At 36.5% G+C, this 15,127-nt stretch overlaps 2 protein-coding genes and 1 long non-coding RNA gene across 4 annotated transcripts in view; all 3 read right to left on the reverse strand.

The window, feature by feature from the left end:
* Positions 1-525: 525 nt before the first annotated feature.
* On the reverse strand, positions 526-2,091 carry LOC107751144 (uncharacterized). Its single transcript, XR_001641211.1, has 2 exons — positions 1,994-2,091; positions 526-881 (listed from the first exon to the last, which is right to left on the reverse strand). It is a non-coding gene; the product is annotated as an uncharacterized LOC107751144 (long non-coding RNA).
* Positions 2,092-2,206: 115 nt separating this feature from the next.
* LOC107751143 (glutamic acid-rich protein-like) lies at positions 2,207-9,770 on the reverse strand. 2 transcript variants are annotated; one of them, XM_016566768.1, is made up of 7 exons: positions 9,652-9,770; positions 4,709-4,921; positions 4,529-4,577; positions 3,989-4,086; positions 2,925-3,854; positions 2,435-2,476; positions 2,207-2,266 (listed from the first exon to the last, which is right to left on the reverse strand). In XM_016566768.1, exons 2-5 carry the CDS (start codon positions 4,904-4,906, stop codon positions 3,675-3,677), a joined length of 525 nt encoding a protein of 174 aa, XP_016422254.1. In that variant the 5' UTR covers positions 4,907-4,921; positions 9,652-9,770; the 3' UTR covers positions 2,207-2,266; positions 2,435-2,476; positions 2,925-3,674. The 2 variants fall into 2 exon arrangements, with proteins under 2 accessions (XP_016422254.1, XP_016422255.1); XM_016566769.1 differs by lacking the exon at positions 9,652-9,770 and adding an exon at positions 5,172-5,393.
* The window catches only part of LOC107751156 (X-linked retinitis pigmentosa GTPase regulator-like), a 12,749-nt gene continuing 3,060 nt past the window's right edge, over positions 5,439-15,127 (reverse strand). Inside the window, exons 6-14 of the mRNA XM_016566783.1 lie at positions 13,939-14,122; positions 13,704-13,859; positions 13,450-13,574; positions 12,389-12,580; positions 12,066-12,213; positions 10,454-10,551; positions 9,955-10,014; positions 8,410-9,679; positions 5,439-7,770 (exon numbers count right to left, since the gene is read on the reverse strand). Of these exons, the coding sequence (XP_016422269.1) occupies positions 6,044-7,770; positions 8,410-9,679; positions 9,955-10,014; positions 10,454-10,551; positions 12,066-12,213; positions 12,389-12,580; positions 13,450-13,574; positions 13,704-13,859; positions 13,939-14,122 (3,960 nt within the window). The 3' untranslated portion in view covers positions 5,439-6,043. The remainder of the gene's footprint in view (positions 7,771-8,409; positions 9,680-9,954; positions 10,015-10,453; positions 10,552-12,065; positions 12,214-12,388; positions 12,581-13,449; positions 13,575-13,703; positions 13,860-13,938; positions 14,123-15,127) is intronic.

Consider the following 15,127-nt stretch of genomic DNA (forward strand, 5'->3'; position numbering starts at 1 on the left):
ATAGATTTTTATGTACTAAAGATCAAAGTTTTATTTTACTGTGCTGTATTTTACTGTGAAACTATCCTGCTTTCCAAACCTGCTTCCTCTCTTAAGTGGAAGTTAAAGCTTACAAAATCTTTTAAGTTTAGCAATATGGTGGGCTGATTAATGAAATCACAATGTTACAATACAAGGCATGCCACTATAAAACAGTCAGATACTGAATTGAATATGGTGTTATAGTGGGTAATTCTATGTGGGCTGTATAGATGGACTTCAGTTTCGCTTATAATTTTTTCTTAGCAAATTTATTGTGTGCTGGCTCATTACAATTTATTTTAAATTTTAAAGGAGAAAGATTTATTTTCAGTTCCCAAAAATAAAGTTTAACATATATTATGTCATAATGTGACATCCTTGCATTGTTTGTAAATTCCCCCTCATAGTCTGTATTTGGTTCAGAATTTAAATAAATGTTCAGATATGGAAAATGCCTCAAAAGTCTGAAGACTAAAAAAGAAAAACATCCATATATATTTTTTGGATTGATAAACCCAAATCAGACAACTTTAATAATTAAGCATCAACATATTTGCATTTCATCCTGTACAGAACAAAGGTGCACGTTACCTTTGCAAGTCCAAAAAAAGGCAAATAAACACAATGTGGTAGACAGGCATTTGCAATACAGTTTAAACTTTATAGATTAGGCAAAACATGACACAAGCTGAACATGATTTTAAGCCAGTGTTGAAGCAGAGGATGTGAGTGAAGGTGTTTTTATCCTTTTGTTTCTGTTTATGTCTCAGCCCTGATTCCTGTTTATAGCGCAATAGCCACTGCAAACACACTGACGACGCAGTACATGGTGCGGTTCTCCCACCTGACTGTGCAGCTTCCTGCAAAAACAGACACATATTACAATGAAATCAAATGCACACAGTGCGTCATCTCATTTAGTTTGAAAAACTGTGATACTTAAAAATACAGATTTTTTTAAAAGAAAAAACTATAGTTTATTATAAAGATCTATTATTTATTACAAGTCCAATAAATAAAATAGAACACGTTTGGACCGCTGACATGAAATTTTAAGCAGTTTTAGTGGTGTCCTGCGGTATTCTATACTTTTGTTTTAATTATTTGACCATTTTTGAACACTTTTTTTCCCCCTTTATTTTATAAATATTCTACAGGTATCTTTTAGAAAGCTTAATTCTGCCATGGGATTAAAAAAAAAAGTCAAAGCTAACTAACTAACGTTTTCCCTTGCAATTCAGTGTTTATATCTCACAATTCTAACTTTTTTTTCTCTGAATTGTAAGATAAAAAAATTGCAAGAAAATGTCTGAATTGTGAGATAAAAAGTCAGTTTTTACACATCTTTTTGACTTTTTATTCTGTGGAGGAAAACACAAACAAACAAAAAGAGACAGAACTGAGATATAAACTCAGAAGAATTATGATAAAAATTTATATCTTGCAATTCTAAGTTTATATCTTGCAATTCCTTACATTTTTGAGAAAAAAAAAGTCAAAATTCTGATACATAAACTCAGAACTGCAGGGAAAATTTTTTTCAATTGTGAGATTTGTAACTGTCGCAATTACCATTACCATTTTAATTTCCATAATCTTTTTATGAGACTACATGGAATAGTTATTTCAACGTCTGCACACGCAAACAAAGCCAAAACCTAGATATTTTAGGCAATATAGAAATCCTGGCCAGGACGTGTCCTGGGACAATGGCACGTATGGTCACCCTACCTATTAGGTATTTGCATACAAGATGAACTCAAATGGAAAAGCTCATACCAATGTACTTGAACGGTTTCCCCTGTTTGACTAACTGAGTGAGAGTGTGTTCGACTATGCTGGCTGTACATACAACTAATATGCAATGCATCGATTTAAACTTTATTCAGAAAAATATCAATTAAATTAGAAGACCAATGTGTCAGTGTGACTATGAAAGCACAAAGCAGTTATATAGAATTAAAAGCTTTACCATCAGTGGTAGTGTCCCAGTAACAAGAGTTGGCTGTGTGAAGACCTGCGCCGCTTTTCTGCATCACAGCACAGTTGACTGAAATTCATACATAATATATACAATCAACAACAGCACATTTGGCCTTGTGAAAACGACACGGAGCCTTATAAATATCTCATCAGATATATAACCTATTATAGGGTGACCATACGTGCCATTTTCCCAGGACACGTCCTGGCCATTGACTTTGTTCTGGCTGTAGTCCACGCCTCCAATAATGCCCTCAATGCACTGACCGATAAACACACACAGACAGAGTTAATGGAGCAGACTTGCAGGCACGAGTTAGACATGAGACTAAACAGCAAATCAATTCATTCAGTGAGACACAGTATATCATATAGGGTTTGTAATGTTGTTATACGTGTGTGTGTGTGTTTGGTTTTATAGTGAATTTACCTCCTTTACAACATTACTTGCATCATCTGGACTGAAAGACACCTGCAATTAAAGATTTTAAAAGATAAACACAAGCTGTCAAATGGGTTTAATAATGCATAAACACCCGCATCCATTACATCAAAATATACACGAAACACGTAAGTCAGCAAGAAAAAAAAAACTCAAAATAAGGTTTATGAATATAAAAATGTTGATATGTAATTCATAATTTGCTTTAACGTTATGATTTGGCCACACCCTGAATCATTTTACGTGAAAACGTACAACACAATAATGTAAAACATAAATCAAAATGACTTTTAATCATCTATGTATATGTAAATGATGTAAACACATGAAAATATGTACGTTCGTGGATGATGAAGTAATATTATGTTTCTGTCCGGACGAAGCGGTTAGCAAGCTAGCATTAAATGGCTGTCTACGGTTTACCAGTTTTGAAGAGTTAGACAGATAATAACCAGTTATAGTCTTATATAACACCTACTTCATCTCCAGAATGATACTCCTCCATCTTTTTTAGCTTGAAAACCAAAAATCTAGACAAAACAGTTCAGATGAGCGTAGTTGTTCTCTCACTGACAACTAAAGGCTGATGTTAGCAACACAATGACGATTGAGTGCTGCCACCTAGTGGCGCTCCTCCCACTCACCATTATCTATCTATCTATCTATCTATCATAAAAAAGAAAATGACAATTTTGAGTTGACTTTACTTGTATCAAGTCAAATACAAAGGTTGTGAGATGATTCTTACAAAAAGTCCATTGACAAAAAAGTATCACGTTACCCTGAATACAAGATTTTTATAATATATAAAGTGCACAGGTGCTTTGATTCTTTCAACAAATGTAAATAAATAGGTATAAAAACATACAAACACATACATAATTGTATTTGTAGATATACTGCACATATTGGTAAATTTACTCAAAATGACTTTGAGAATGTATTTGCTAAAAAGTTATACAAATCAGACACTGCAAACATATAAAGGGAAAAACATTATACAATGTAGTACCGAAGCAAAACCATTATGGCTCACACAGCTCTGCTTAAATCCATCTCCCAAACTCAGTTTTCTGCTAAAGCTAGTTATTTTGTGATGTCTGCTTTGCAGCACAAGGCACAGTACCATTAACACCACCAACACCAACAGGATGATGCTTTGTTGAACTGCTGATTCTACTAATTCTGATCCCTTTTTTCAAGTCAGAAGATGGTTTCAAACCAGGTGTCAAAGCAGATTGCAAGTGGCTGAATGTGATCGACTGGATGCTGTGGTCTGTGCTCCACTGCTAGAACTCTCTGGCTCTCGAGTCTCTGGGATTTGAGGGGGACCGTCAGCTCCCGGTTTGCCTGATGTGACGATCTCTGCCTTATTGCCTTTGGTGGAAGCTCTCTTGAAAAGAGAAAGCTGAAAAAGCCAGGTAGGAAAGAGGTCAAACAATGGACCATTTTAATATTAGCTGGTTGCTAGGGTGTTACGTATGAACATGGGTGCTTACTGGTGTTTATTATAAAGATTAAAAGGTTTGAGTGGTTAAATACCCTGTTCCTGGAGCCAAAAAGAGTCTTTGGCTTGTCTTCTGTAACTTCATTCCTCTCTGACTGTGTTTCCTCTTTTATAAGAGTAGCAGGATCAGAATCTTCAGAATTTCAACAAAAAAAGAGAAAGATAGAAAAATCTGCTTATATAATCAATTTGCATTGCAATTATACTCTTAGAAGATATATAGAATATGATATGAAAAGGTTATTGCATCTTTTTATCTCACAATTCTGACTTTTTCTTGCAACTGTGAATTACAAACTAGCAATTCTCACTTTTTGTCTTCTGAGTTTACATCTAACAAGTTTGACTAGTTTCTCAGAAAGGTGTCTAAAAATGCAGAAACAAACAATCGTGAGATGTCAACTCAGAATTGTGGGGGGGAAAAAGTTGCAGGTACCATTTTTTATATTTTTATTCTGTGGTGAAAATAAGCTTCCCTTTATAGATGACCTCAAAACTGACAGACTAAAAACTTGGGGACTGTATAGGAATAGTGCAAAATGAAAAAAGGATGCTGAAAAGTAAAAAACACTAACCTTTCTTTGGTCCATCGGGGACAGATGCGTCTTTCATAATCTGCCTTTTCTGTAGGGGTAAGAAAATGACATCACACAAACAAATCAAAGCAATACTGCAGTTGTTTACTGATGTGACGCTAAATCATTATGTTCATGCAAAATTAGTCTAAACGGCATGAATGAAGGGTTTCAGGGCACCTGTATGTCTGGCTCTGTAATGCTTTGCTCCTGTTCCTTTGTCTCTTTTCTCTTCTCATCTAGAATATCTTCCTTCTCATCACACTTTTCCCCCTCTTCTTCTTCCTCTGGATGTTCTTCCTCCTCTTCTTCATCCTCATCTTCTTCTTCATCTAAATAGTCTTCCTCCTCATCTTCTCCGTCTACCTTTCCATTCATCTCATCTGTCCGGAGCTGTGCGAAAAATGAGAAATGACACAATCAGTGACTAAACAGATGACTGTGAAATGCGAAAAGAGGGTTAAAGACACTAGAATGGCAGGAGAGGGTTCATGTGAGTTGAGTGGTCTTTGTAAAATTAAAACTAGCAAACAAACTACATGTATAAACACACACACACTGTAAGTACAGTAGGCACATGAACTAGGGATCTATTTAGGAGGAGCACCTCTACAGAGATAGTATATAAAGAGGGCAGCCTCACCTGTCCGATGAAGGATTTTCAGTACTCTGCCTGATTGCAACGGCTTTGCAAGTTGGCGATATTTCAAATGGCTTTCTATATTTGCATATTTACAATTCAAATGAAAATTTGCTTTGTAAATGTTATATTCTGAAATTCTCAGGTACTGCATTATAGCTTTCACTAAACAGTCATGTAGTATGTATTTTTCTTCATTTAATCCATACAGAATTTTGTGCTTTTGTTAAAATAAAATAAAAAAATAAATATAAAATAACACATAGGTTTTAATTTAAAACGGATGCAAATAGTTGTATTAATTTAAAAACGGATGCAAATAGTTGAAGTAAATGATAAGTTTTATTGGTTATTATATGTAACAAAAAAAAGTTCACATAAGCACAAGTGAAACATTTTAAATAAATGATACTTAATGACTAATCTTTGGGCTCAATTTTTCCAATTATTTGCTTCCAGTCATAAAGATTACGAGCTGCCATTTTAATATGGTTAGGCATTTGACATAAAGGCAGAAGATTGGTACATAATTTTGTATTTTTAAGAATTTAAAGTCATTTATAGGGGTGTTTCAAGGTTACTGACAAATCAAGCACATTTGTTAATAAAAGAACATGGCTGTCCATTAGATAAATCCTAAGGCACATCATGAGGTCTTCACTACTGCCTGGGCATATAATTACTTATAAAAACAGTTTGTAAAATACATTTTAAAAAATGTGAAGCAATACATTTAGTAAGATTACCATTGGCGAAATTGCAAGAATAATAAACATGACAAAAGCAAAAAGCAAGAAAGAACACAAAAGGCAAACATGAAACAGCAAGCTCATTAACTCATTAATTAAATAAAGATAGGGGTTGAGGTTGCTGAATTATTTTAGATTAAGGTATTGAGGTACAACATCATCCCAAAACTGCTTAGACTCTGATTGATCGTTTTGCGCTCGGCCCCGTTTGGCTTTTGACTGCTGTTTTGATGTTTTCACACTTGACTTTGGTTTGGTGGATTCAGCCGCTTTGCCGCGTTTTCTTTTGGCCTTTTCCTTTTCCTCTTCTTCTTGTTCCTCTTCCTCTTCCTCACTTTTCTCTTGCTCTTCTTCTTGTTTGTTCTCCTCTTCTCCCTCCTCATCCTCTGCTTCTTCTGTCTCCTCTCTTTCTTCAGACTCTTCCTCCTCTGCTTCCTCTTCTTCATGTTCTTCCTCCTCATCATTACTTTCTTCTTCCTCTTTACTCTCCTGTTCTTCTACCTCTTCATTTTCATCCTCTTCTTCTTCCTCTTCTTCGTCATTCTCACTCATTGCTTCATCTTTGTCACTTTCATCCTCCTCATCCTCTTGACCTCCCTCGCTCTCCTCTTTATCTTCCTCACTTTCCTCCTCCTCTGCTTCGTTTTCACTCTCCCCTTCATCTTCATCATCTTCAGTCTCACTCTCCTGCTTTTCTGAATCTTCCTCCTCTTCTTTGCTAGTCTTTTCACCGTCTTCATCCTCCTCTGCCTCACTGTCACCTTCCACGTCACTTTCTTCCTCATTCTCACTATCTTTCTCCTCTGACTCCTCATCTTCGTCTTCTTCATCTGACTCTTCCTCTGATCTGTCACTTCTGCTCTCTGACTTTCCCTCTGATTCTTCTCCACTCTCCTCCTCTTCTTCCTCTTCACTTGTTTTGCTTTCACCCTCATTTTCTCCACTCTCTTCCTCGCTGTTTCTACTTATCTCACTTGTTTCCTCTTCCTCATCTTCTATTCCACGACTCTCCTCTTCCTCAGCTTCACTCTCTACATCCTCAGTTGCCTCACTTTTACTTTTCTCCTCCTCTTCCTCACTTTCCTCATCCTCACTAGAAGCTTTGATTGTGGTATCATCATCATCAACCTCAGAATCATCATCATTTGCTAGGGTCTTACTCTCACTTTCCTCCTCTCGGTCATCCACTTCCTCACTCTCCTCCTTTCTGTCCACCAATCCCTCGCTTTCTTCTTCTCGGTCATCCACTTCCTCACTCTCCTCCTTTCTGTCCACCAATCCCTCGCTTTCTTCTTCTCGGTCATCCACTTCCTCACTCTCCTCCTTTCTGTCCACCAATCCCTCGCTTTCTTCTTCTCGGTCATCCACTTCCTCACTCTCCTCCTTTCTGTTCACCAATCCCTCGCTTTCTTCTTCTCTGTCATCCACTTCCTCACTCTCTTCCTTTCTGTTCACCAATCCCTCGCTTTCTTCTTCTCTGTCATCCACTTCCTCACTCTCTTCCTTTCTGTTCACCAATCCCTCGCTTTCTTCTTCTCTGTCATCCACTTCCTCACTCTCTTCCTTTCTGTTCACCAATCCCTCGCTTTCTTCTTCTCTGTCATCCACTTCCTCACTCTCTTCCTTTCTGTTCACCAATCCCTCGCTTTCTTCTTCTCTGTCATCCACTTCCTCACTCTCTTCCTTTCTGTTCACCAATCCCTCGCTTTCTTCTTCTCTGTCATCCACTTCCTCACTCTCTTCCTTTCTGTTCACCAATCCCTCGCTTTCTTCTTCTCTGTCATCCACTTCCTCACTCTTTTCCCTTCTGTCCACCGATCCCTCGCTTTCCTCCTCTTCTGATTCCTCTCCTCCTTCCTCCTCACTTCTTCTATATGTTCCCACCTCAGAATGAGCCTCGGTTTTGGACTCAGTGCTGGTTCTTTCCAAGTCCCCATCTGAAGTTTCTGGTTCTGCCTTAACATTGATGGTGACGGCCGTCTTCTTGGCCTCTCTTGTCTCCTCTTGTCCTGAAACCTCAAAAGACTCACTCAGGGACGAAACGTCAGACAGAGTTCTCTGTTTTGAAAGAGGTTTTGGCATTTTTTGGGGTGTAGACTGGGAAAGGAACTGACTGACTGCTGTATCTCCAAGTAAACGAGCGGGACTTCCCATTCCCACATTGTGGAGAAAAGATGTCACCTTGGTGATAGGATTTTCCTTCATTTGCTCTGACTCTGATTCAGATTTGAAGGCAGCTTCTGAGATAATGGTAGACCCCTTTATTTGGTCCTTTACTAGCAATTGGCTTTGTTCCGCTTTTGATTTTTTAGTCTTCTTTGTATAAATTTCTTCTTGGCAAGAGGACTGTTGTGAAGTAGTGGAGAGCTCTTGCACTGTCTTTTTTCCCTCGCTTTCTTCTTCTCTGTCATCCACTTCCTCACTCTTTTCCCTTCTGTCCACCGATCCCTCGCTTTCCTCCTCTTCTGATTCCTCTCCTCCTTCCTCCTCACTTCTTCTATATGTTCCCACCTCAGAATGAGCCTCGGTTTTGGACTCAGTGCTGGTTCTTTCCAAGTCCCCATCTGAAGTTTCTGGTTCTGCCTTAACATTGATGGTGACGGCCGTCTTCTTGGCCTCTCTTGTCTCCTCTTGTCCTGAAACCTCAAAAGACTCACTCAGGGACGAAACGTCAGACAGAGTTCTCTGTTTTGAAAGAGGTTTTGGCATTTTTTGGGGTGTAGACTGGGAAAGGAACTGACTGACTGCTGTATCTCCAAGTAAACGAGCGGGACTTCCCATTCCCACATTGTGGAGAAAAGATGTCACCTTGGTGATAGGATTTTCCTTCATTTGCTCTGACTCTGATTCAGATTTGAAGGCAGCTTCTGAGATAATGGTAGACCCCTTTATTTGGTCCTTTACTAGCAATTGGCTTTGTTCCGCTTTTGATTTTTTAGTCTTCTTTGTATAAATTTCTTCTTGGCAAGAGGACTGTTGTGAAGTAGTGGAGAGCTCTTGCACTGTCTTTTTACTTTTGGAGTCTTTTTTTGAATCTAACTTTTTGCTCTGTGGGACAAAACCTTTGGTTTCTGTCTTAGCAGTATTCATTTCACCTTTCATCTTCTGAGCTTTTGGTAAAATCTCTTTTGAGATCTTCTTACCTGTTGGGTCTTGGTCTTTATGCGTGGTCTGTTCAAGATATTGTTCAGCAACTATTATGGGTTTCGTTTTTACTTCTTTTTCTTCCCCCATAACCTTTTGAGACCGACTACTGACTTCCAATGGATGACCTTTGGGTTTTGTTTTACCTTCTTGGTTTGTTTTTGTACTTTCTTTTGACTTGTGAGCAATCTTCTCACTTTCAGCCTCTACCTTTGAATGTTCCTCAAGTATCTGTACTTTATTCCCAGCGTCTTTTCCTGTAACTCTATCCCTTGACTTCATCAGCTGTTTGTGTTTGGGCTGGAAAGATTTGGATCCAGCTCTGCTTATGTCCGTCCCCATTCTTGTGTTACTTCCTGCAACCTGGTGATGTGAAGGCCTTCTGTCCTCCAAAGCTATAAGTACATTTTCCTTATCCTGACCAGGTCTCGTAGGGCTCTTGTGGGGGGTCCCTGACCCAAGACTGTCTCCGACTACTGAGCTACCACTTGAACTTTTAAGTAACTCAGTCGGAAGAGCTTTGCGAGCTAAAAGCTCTGCCCTCTTTCTATAAAGGGCGGGGTCATCTCTTGGCTTCCCCTTCTCCTTACCGTGCTCTTTCACAAGCTTAACATTCTTCTATCCCAGGAAGCAGAGGATAAAAAGAGGGAAAGTGTTAGAGAAACGAATGAACAGGCAGAGCAGGCTGAACGAGAGCAGAATGAGCTTTAAAGCTGCAAAGCAAATGAGAAGAATAAGTCAATGAAGCGAAAAGAGAGAAAACGTAAGCAGAGGTCTAAAAGAGTGCCGCCCTTTGAAGAATAAACATTTATTTTTTTGCTCCTCAACCTCTGTTTGACCATCTAAATGGCAAATTTTGAATTTCTTGAACAGCAACCCAGGTGAGCTCTTACCTTCTCCATAGGAGACAATGTTAGAGTCTTATCGCTAGGGTCCATCTTCATTACATGAGTCTGAAATCAAAGAAACTTTCACATTAGACTTGGAAGCTTTATGTCTTTTATATCAATGGTTTTCAACAGGTTTTTCTACACAACTCAGATTTTACATAAAATGGCAACCCCAAACTATTAAATGAAGCCTGTATTTAATGTAGTTTGTCATTTACTTTTTCCTTTTGAAAGTCTATTCATTTTTCTCTCCTAATTATTCATGATTATACAGTTAGTTCTATTTGCATTTAGTATTGTGTTTTCCCGTGACCCTGTCAGAACGGTTGTAAACACTGTGTTACTGTGCCACACTTTTTTACCTAATGTTTAAAACTGGCAGCAATTTCTCATTAAAAATGACAATAAACCAAATCATTAAAGGTCTAATTGTACTTATTTTTCTGTATATATTCTATAAGCATGCATGCTTCTTTAATAAGTGATAATATGCTTCTCCTACCAGGTTTAATAAGTCAGTGGTTTCTCCAAGGTCTTTTACACTCTCACTATCCTCCACACTGCTTCTGTCATCGAGAGACTTTTCTCTCTTTCCGGGAACTTGTTGAGAGAGAAGACATAAAACCTGAGCAAGACCCAATAATGTACATTACCATTCAAAAATTTAGGGTCAGTCGGATTTTTTTTTTTTTTTTACATGTTTTTGTAAGTAGTCTCTAATACTCACAAAGGTTGCATTTCTTTGATTAAAATTACAGTAAAAACACTAACATTAAGAAACATTATTACAATTTTGAATAGCGTTTTTAAAATGTAATATATTCCTTATATTTTCAGAAGCCATTACTCCAGGCTTACCCATTTTAATAGGCTGCTTTGGTGCACAAGAAACATTTCTTATTATTATCAATGTTAAAAACAGTTGTGCTGCTTAAAGCTGCAGTCCGTCATAACTGGAATATAATTTAATTTCATTAACATGTGTTTCATAAACACATAATCCTTTCTGGATTACAATCCGCCATCAAAATGATAAATTTAATTATTCTGGCTATCTGGAGGACATAGTTGGACACCTTAAAGTTGCAGTCCGTAAGTTTTGCCTCTTTGTCGCCATCTCTGTTTGAAAACCTGGAAATGCAGCTGTGTGTGGAATTATCTTCCTTGCGTGGGTTGTGCTCCGGCACGGCTCCAGTGTGGATGAATCTATTGATTTGAGGAGTATGTGTGTGTGTGTGGCAGTCAGTCACTACACCGGTGTGGATATTCACTGTACTTTGCAATCACAGATTCTAGCCTACGTCTTGGAATATGACCCAAATAAGAATTTTCACCATATATTGCCATCTGAACAAGTAAGTAACAAGTCTGCCATGTTTTTTCTGACCAACTGAGGAAAAAAGCATTACAATAAATCGCGCTACTAATGGTGATTAAGTGTAACGATCGGTTAGCTCATATCACATCAAACCATTCAAATGATTATTATTGTTATACTTTATTCTCAAATGATTAATGTTAACAACATCAGTATTGCGTGACTATGAGTATAGTGTGTATAAGCGAGTAGATTTCAATTTCTGTACATTCCCGGGACAACTTCTTTATATTTACAGACGTGACGTAATGACGCAGCGGCATGCTCGAATTTCCCGCGAAAACCTACCCGTACCACTCAAATTAGGAAACATTATTATAAGCTAACCGTTGTGAATCGGGCTAAAGTAAGGCGATAGTTTTGAACACTGGCTGGTTATGCACTTGCTCAAATTTGATTTCAGATCATTTTTAACCAAAAAAGTTACGGACTGCAGCTTTAATGTTTTTTTTGTGAAAACTGTGATACATTTTTTGGATTCTTTAAATAGAAAGTTCAAAAGAACAGCATTTATTTGAAATACAAATATTTTGTAACAGAATAATAGTTTTTAATGTGACTTTAGAAATTTAATGTGTCCAGATGTGTGCTGAATGTGTGCTAAATAAACAAAAGAAATCATACCAACCCCAAACTTTTAACAGTAGTGTAAATGAACATAAATTTGCACATTTTTAATAAATGAAACCACAGATATGCCTTTTTAATACAGTTTTTTTTTTAAAGATGCAGTTACTTTTGAGACTGTTGTGAGGGATCTTTCCCGGTTGTTTACTATGAGATTGATGGATCTGGCTGGGAACAGATAAAGATGCACTCAGCTGATTTCCACCCAGGGCTGGAAGTGTTCGAAACATCTGTCCAAACTGATCCGGTGAACGCTCCTGCAGAAGAAAAGCAACTCACTTTTGATTCCATATTTATCTCATATATGTGATTGTTTAGGTAATATACTATATTAAACATTATCATTAAGTTTATTATTCATCTTAAAATACACCACCACTAGTCCAATTTATAATCAGTTGCACTCATTTTGATCCATCGGGATCTACCCACCCGTTCTCTGCGTCTGACCCGAGCCGAGAGACTCCTGTGTAGGGTGGTCTGACTTTGCGTGTCCCCCAGTAATTCAGTATAGGATTTCTCAAAGTAGTCTTCTGTGACATCCTCCTCCTCCAGGATCAATTCCTCCGACCCTTCGGGCCTGGGCTTTGCCAACACAAGCATGTGACACCCACCACAAGTAACCTGAAAAACACACACACAGTTTACAAATGCCATGAAATCAAAATAGGAGTTTTGTGGCTTATATTGATCTATATGTCACGACAAAACACATTTACATTACCGTTTAAAAGAAAAAGGGGACAGTAAGATTTTTGAAAGTGATCTCTTGTGCTCACCAAGGCTGCATTTATTTGATCAAAAATACAGTACAAACTGTAATATTGTGAAATATTATTACAAATCAAAATAATTTTCTATTTTAAAATATATTAAAATGTCATTTATTCCTGTGATGTAAAGCTGAATTTTCAGCATTATTACTCCAGTCTTCAGTGTCACATGATCCTTCAAAAATCATTCAAATATGCTGATTTGATGCTCACGTAACATTTCTTATTATTATCAGCGTTAAAAATAGTTGTACTGGAAATGGTTTTACATTTACAGTATTTTTTTGAAGATCAGAAAGTTCAAAAGAACAGCATTCATTTAAAAACATAAATCATTACTTTGTAACATTTTGGATTAAATTAATGTGTCCTTGCTGTATAAAAGTATTAATTTATTGAAAAATAATAATAAAAAAAAAAACTTTCTCAGCTGGATGTGAAAAATGGACCAAAATATTTATGCAAGTTTGGCACAGTAAATTAAAATCATCTTTTTGAGAAATGAATGCTAAATTCAATAAAAGAATTAAAGCAAAAGGCCCTTTGATATTTTCTGACCACACTTTTTCTCATACAAATGTAATTAAGTCAACAGGGTTATGAAAATGGCATTTGTCAAACCATTTCATGAGGTTTTAAAGCAGAAAATGTATATATCTGATATGTATACACATATGTATATTGTGTTATAAAAGGTTGATAGGCAGTGATGATACATACAGAATGTACATGATAGTCTAGGAATCTTGGACATAGGGTTGGTTTGAACTGGTTGGTGAAGTTCTCTTCTCCAAGCCCCAGCTTTCCATGTCGACCATCACCAAAGGTGTACAAAAGTCTGCTGTCTGCAACCAGCATGTCAGATTCTTTATAAACAAACAGAACTGGCATATGTTTTAGAGGAAATTATATCATATCAAATGTATTACAGTACATAAAGAATGTCATCAGGTGGTTTTCTGTGCATGTTTTACCAGTAATCAGCGCTGTATGGTTCTCTCCACACTCCACACGTTTAACTCTGCCCCTTCTGAAATGTTCAACCACTCTGGGTAAACGTGACTCAAATATGAAAGTGCCGTGACCGAGCTGTCCAAACTGACCCAGGCCGAACGAATACACCTCGTGCTCTGCATTACCACACGTGCATACCATTCAGTCTTCACAAAGAAGAAAGACAAGACAACAAAGCAAAATGTGTTCTCCTACCCGTAAGTGCCACTGTGTGCCCTCCTCCACAGGATACCTGTACCACTTTATCAGAGATGCCTGTCACCTGTTGAGGCACTTTATGATTGGCCAGCTTCTCTTTGGACAAGCCCAGCTTCCCACTGTCCTTTTCTCCAAATGTGAACAAGGCCCCATCCACTGCAACAAATGAAACAAGCATCACCTAGCAACAAGCCAGCCTTCATAGAAGGTCAAATAATGAACATTTTATGAATTCAATGCTGCCATACTGAGCTGTATGGATCATGAAGAAGAAGCAGGAAGGTCATCATGAATAGTCAAAAAGTGGAGATTTAAAATGTTATGCAGGTATTACAATAAAGTCACTCTGCTACATTTAAGAAATATATCAACTATTATTCTTAAAATAATAATTCAATATTATGTCATTAAAATTGTATTAAAATATTCATTTAAACTTTTTTAATAATATTATGCTTTATTACACATTAATGTAATTTAAAATAAGGCATAATTGTATTATTTTAACTAGAATTGTATATTATGTGTATTATATTATATTATGTATTATGCATATTATAATTCATTAAAATAAGACATGACTCACATAGAGCAAAACGAATTAAACTTTATTGAAAGTGAAATTGAAAATAAAAAAAGTTATTATATTATATATAACATTATAGAATTGTATAATTTATATTTACTTACAGTATATTATAAACATACCATTTAAATATACAATTTCAAAATATTTTATTATATAATTTTATAATATTTAAATTAGGCATGTCAAAATTAACATGTTAATTGTGTGATTTTTTTTTTTTTTCAGTTTAACACGTTAAAAATATTTTAAAATATTATTTTTCAAAGCCTATTACATTTTTAAAAAATAATAATAATGGCTTAAAATTATAATGCAATGTTGAATGGCTATAATTAATGGCTGAAATTGAGAGAAAAATGCATTTAGACATTAGCAGCAGTATTGGTATCATTGATACTGGCCTTCATTAATAATAGACTACTTTGTAAAAAGATGCTATTAAATCATATTTAAAATATACCATCTTTATATTGTTTCTCCATAATTTGGAGATTCAGTGTGAAATTATGACAATATAAATATATTAATATACGATTAATCATGATTAATGACAGGAAAATATGTGATTAATTCGTTTTTTTTTTTTTTTTTTTTGAA

Source organism: Sinocyclocheilus rhinocerous, unplaced genomic scaffold (assembly GCF_001515625.1).
Source record: "Sinocyclocheilus rhinocerous isolate Xijiao unplaced genomic scaffold, SAMN03320098_v1.1 scaffold1413, whole genome shotgun sequence".
NCBI classification, from domain to species: domain Eukaryota; kingdom Metazoa; phylum Chordata; class Actinopteri; order Cypriniformes; family Cyprinidae; genus Sinocyclocheilus; species Sinocyclocheilus rhinocerous.

Coding starts and splice junctions, on each gene's coding strand:
- LOC107751143 (XM_016566768.1), bottom strand. CDS start 4,906: ATGAATGGAAAGGTAGACGGAGAAGATGAGGAGGAAGACTATTTAGAT. Junction 4,578..4,708: donor TTACAGAGCCAGACATACAG/GTGCCCTGAAAC, acceptor TTACCCCTACAG/AAAAGGCAGATTATGAAAGA. Junction 3,855..3,988: donor TTTTTGGCTCCAGGAACAGG/GTATTTAACCAC, acceptor TGGCTTTTTCAG/CTTTCTCTTTTCAAGAGAGC.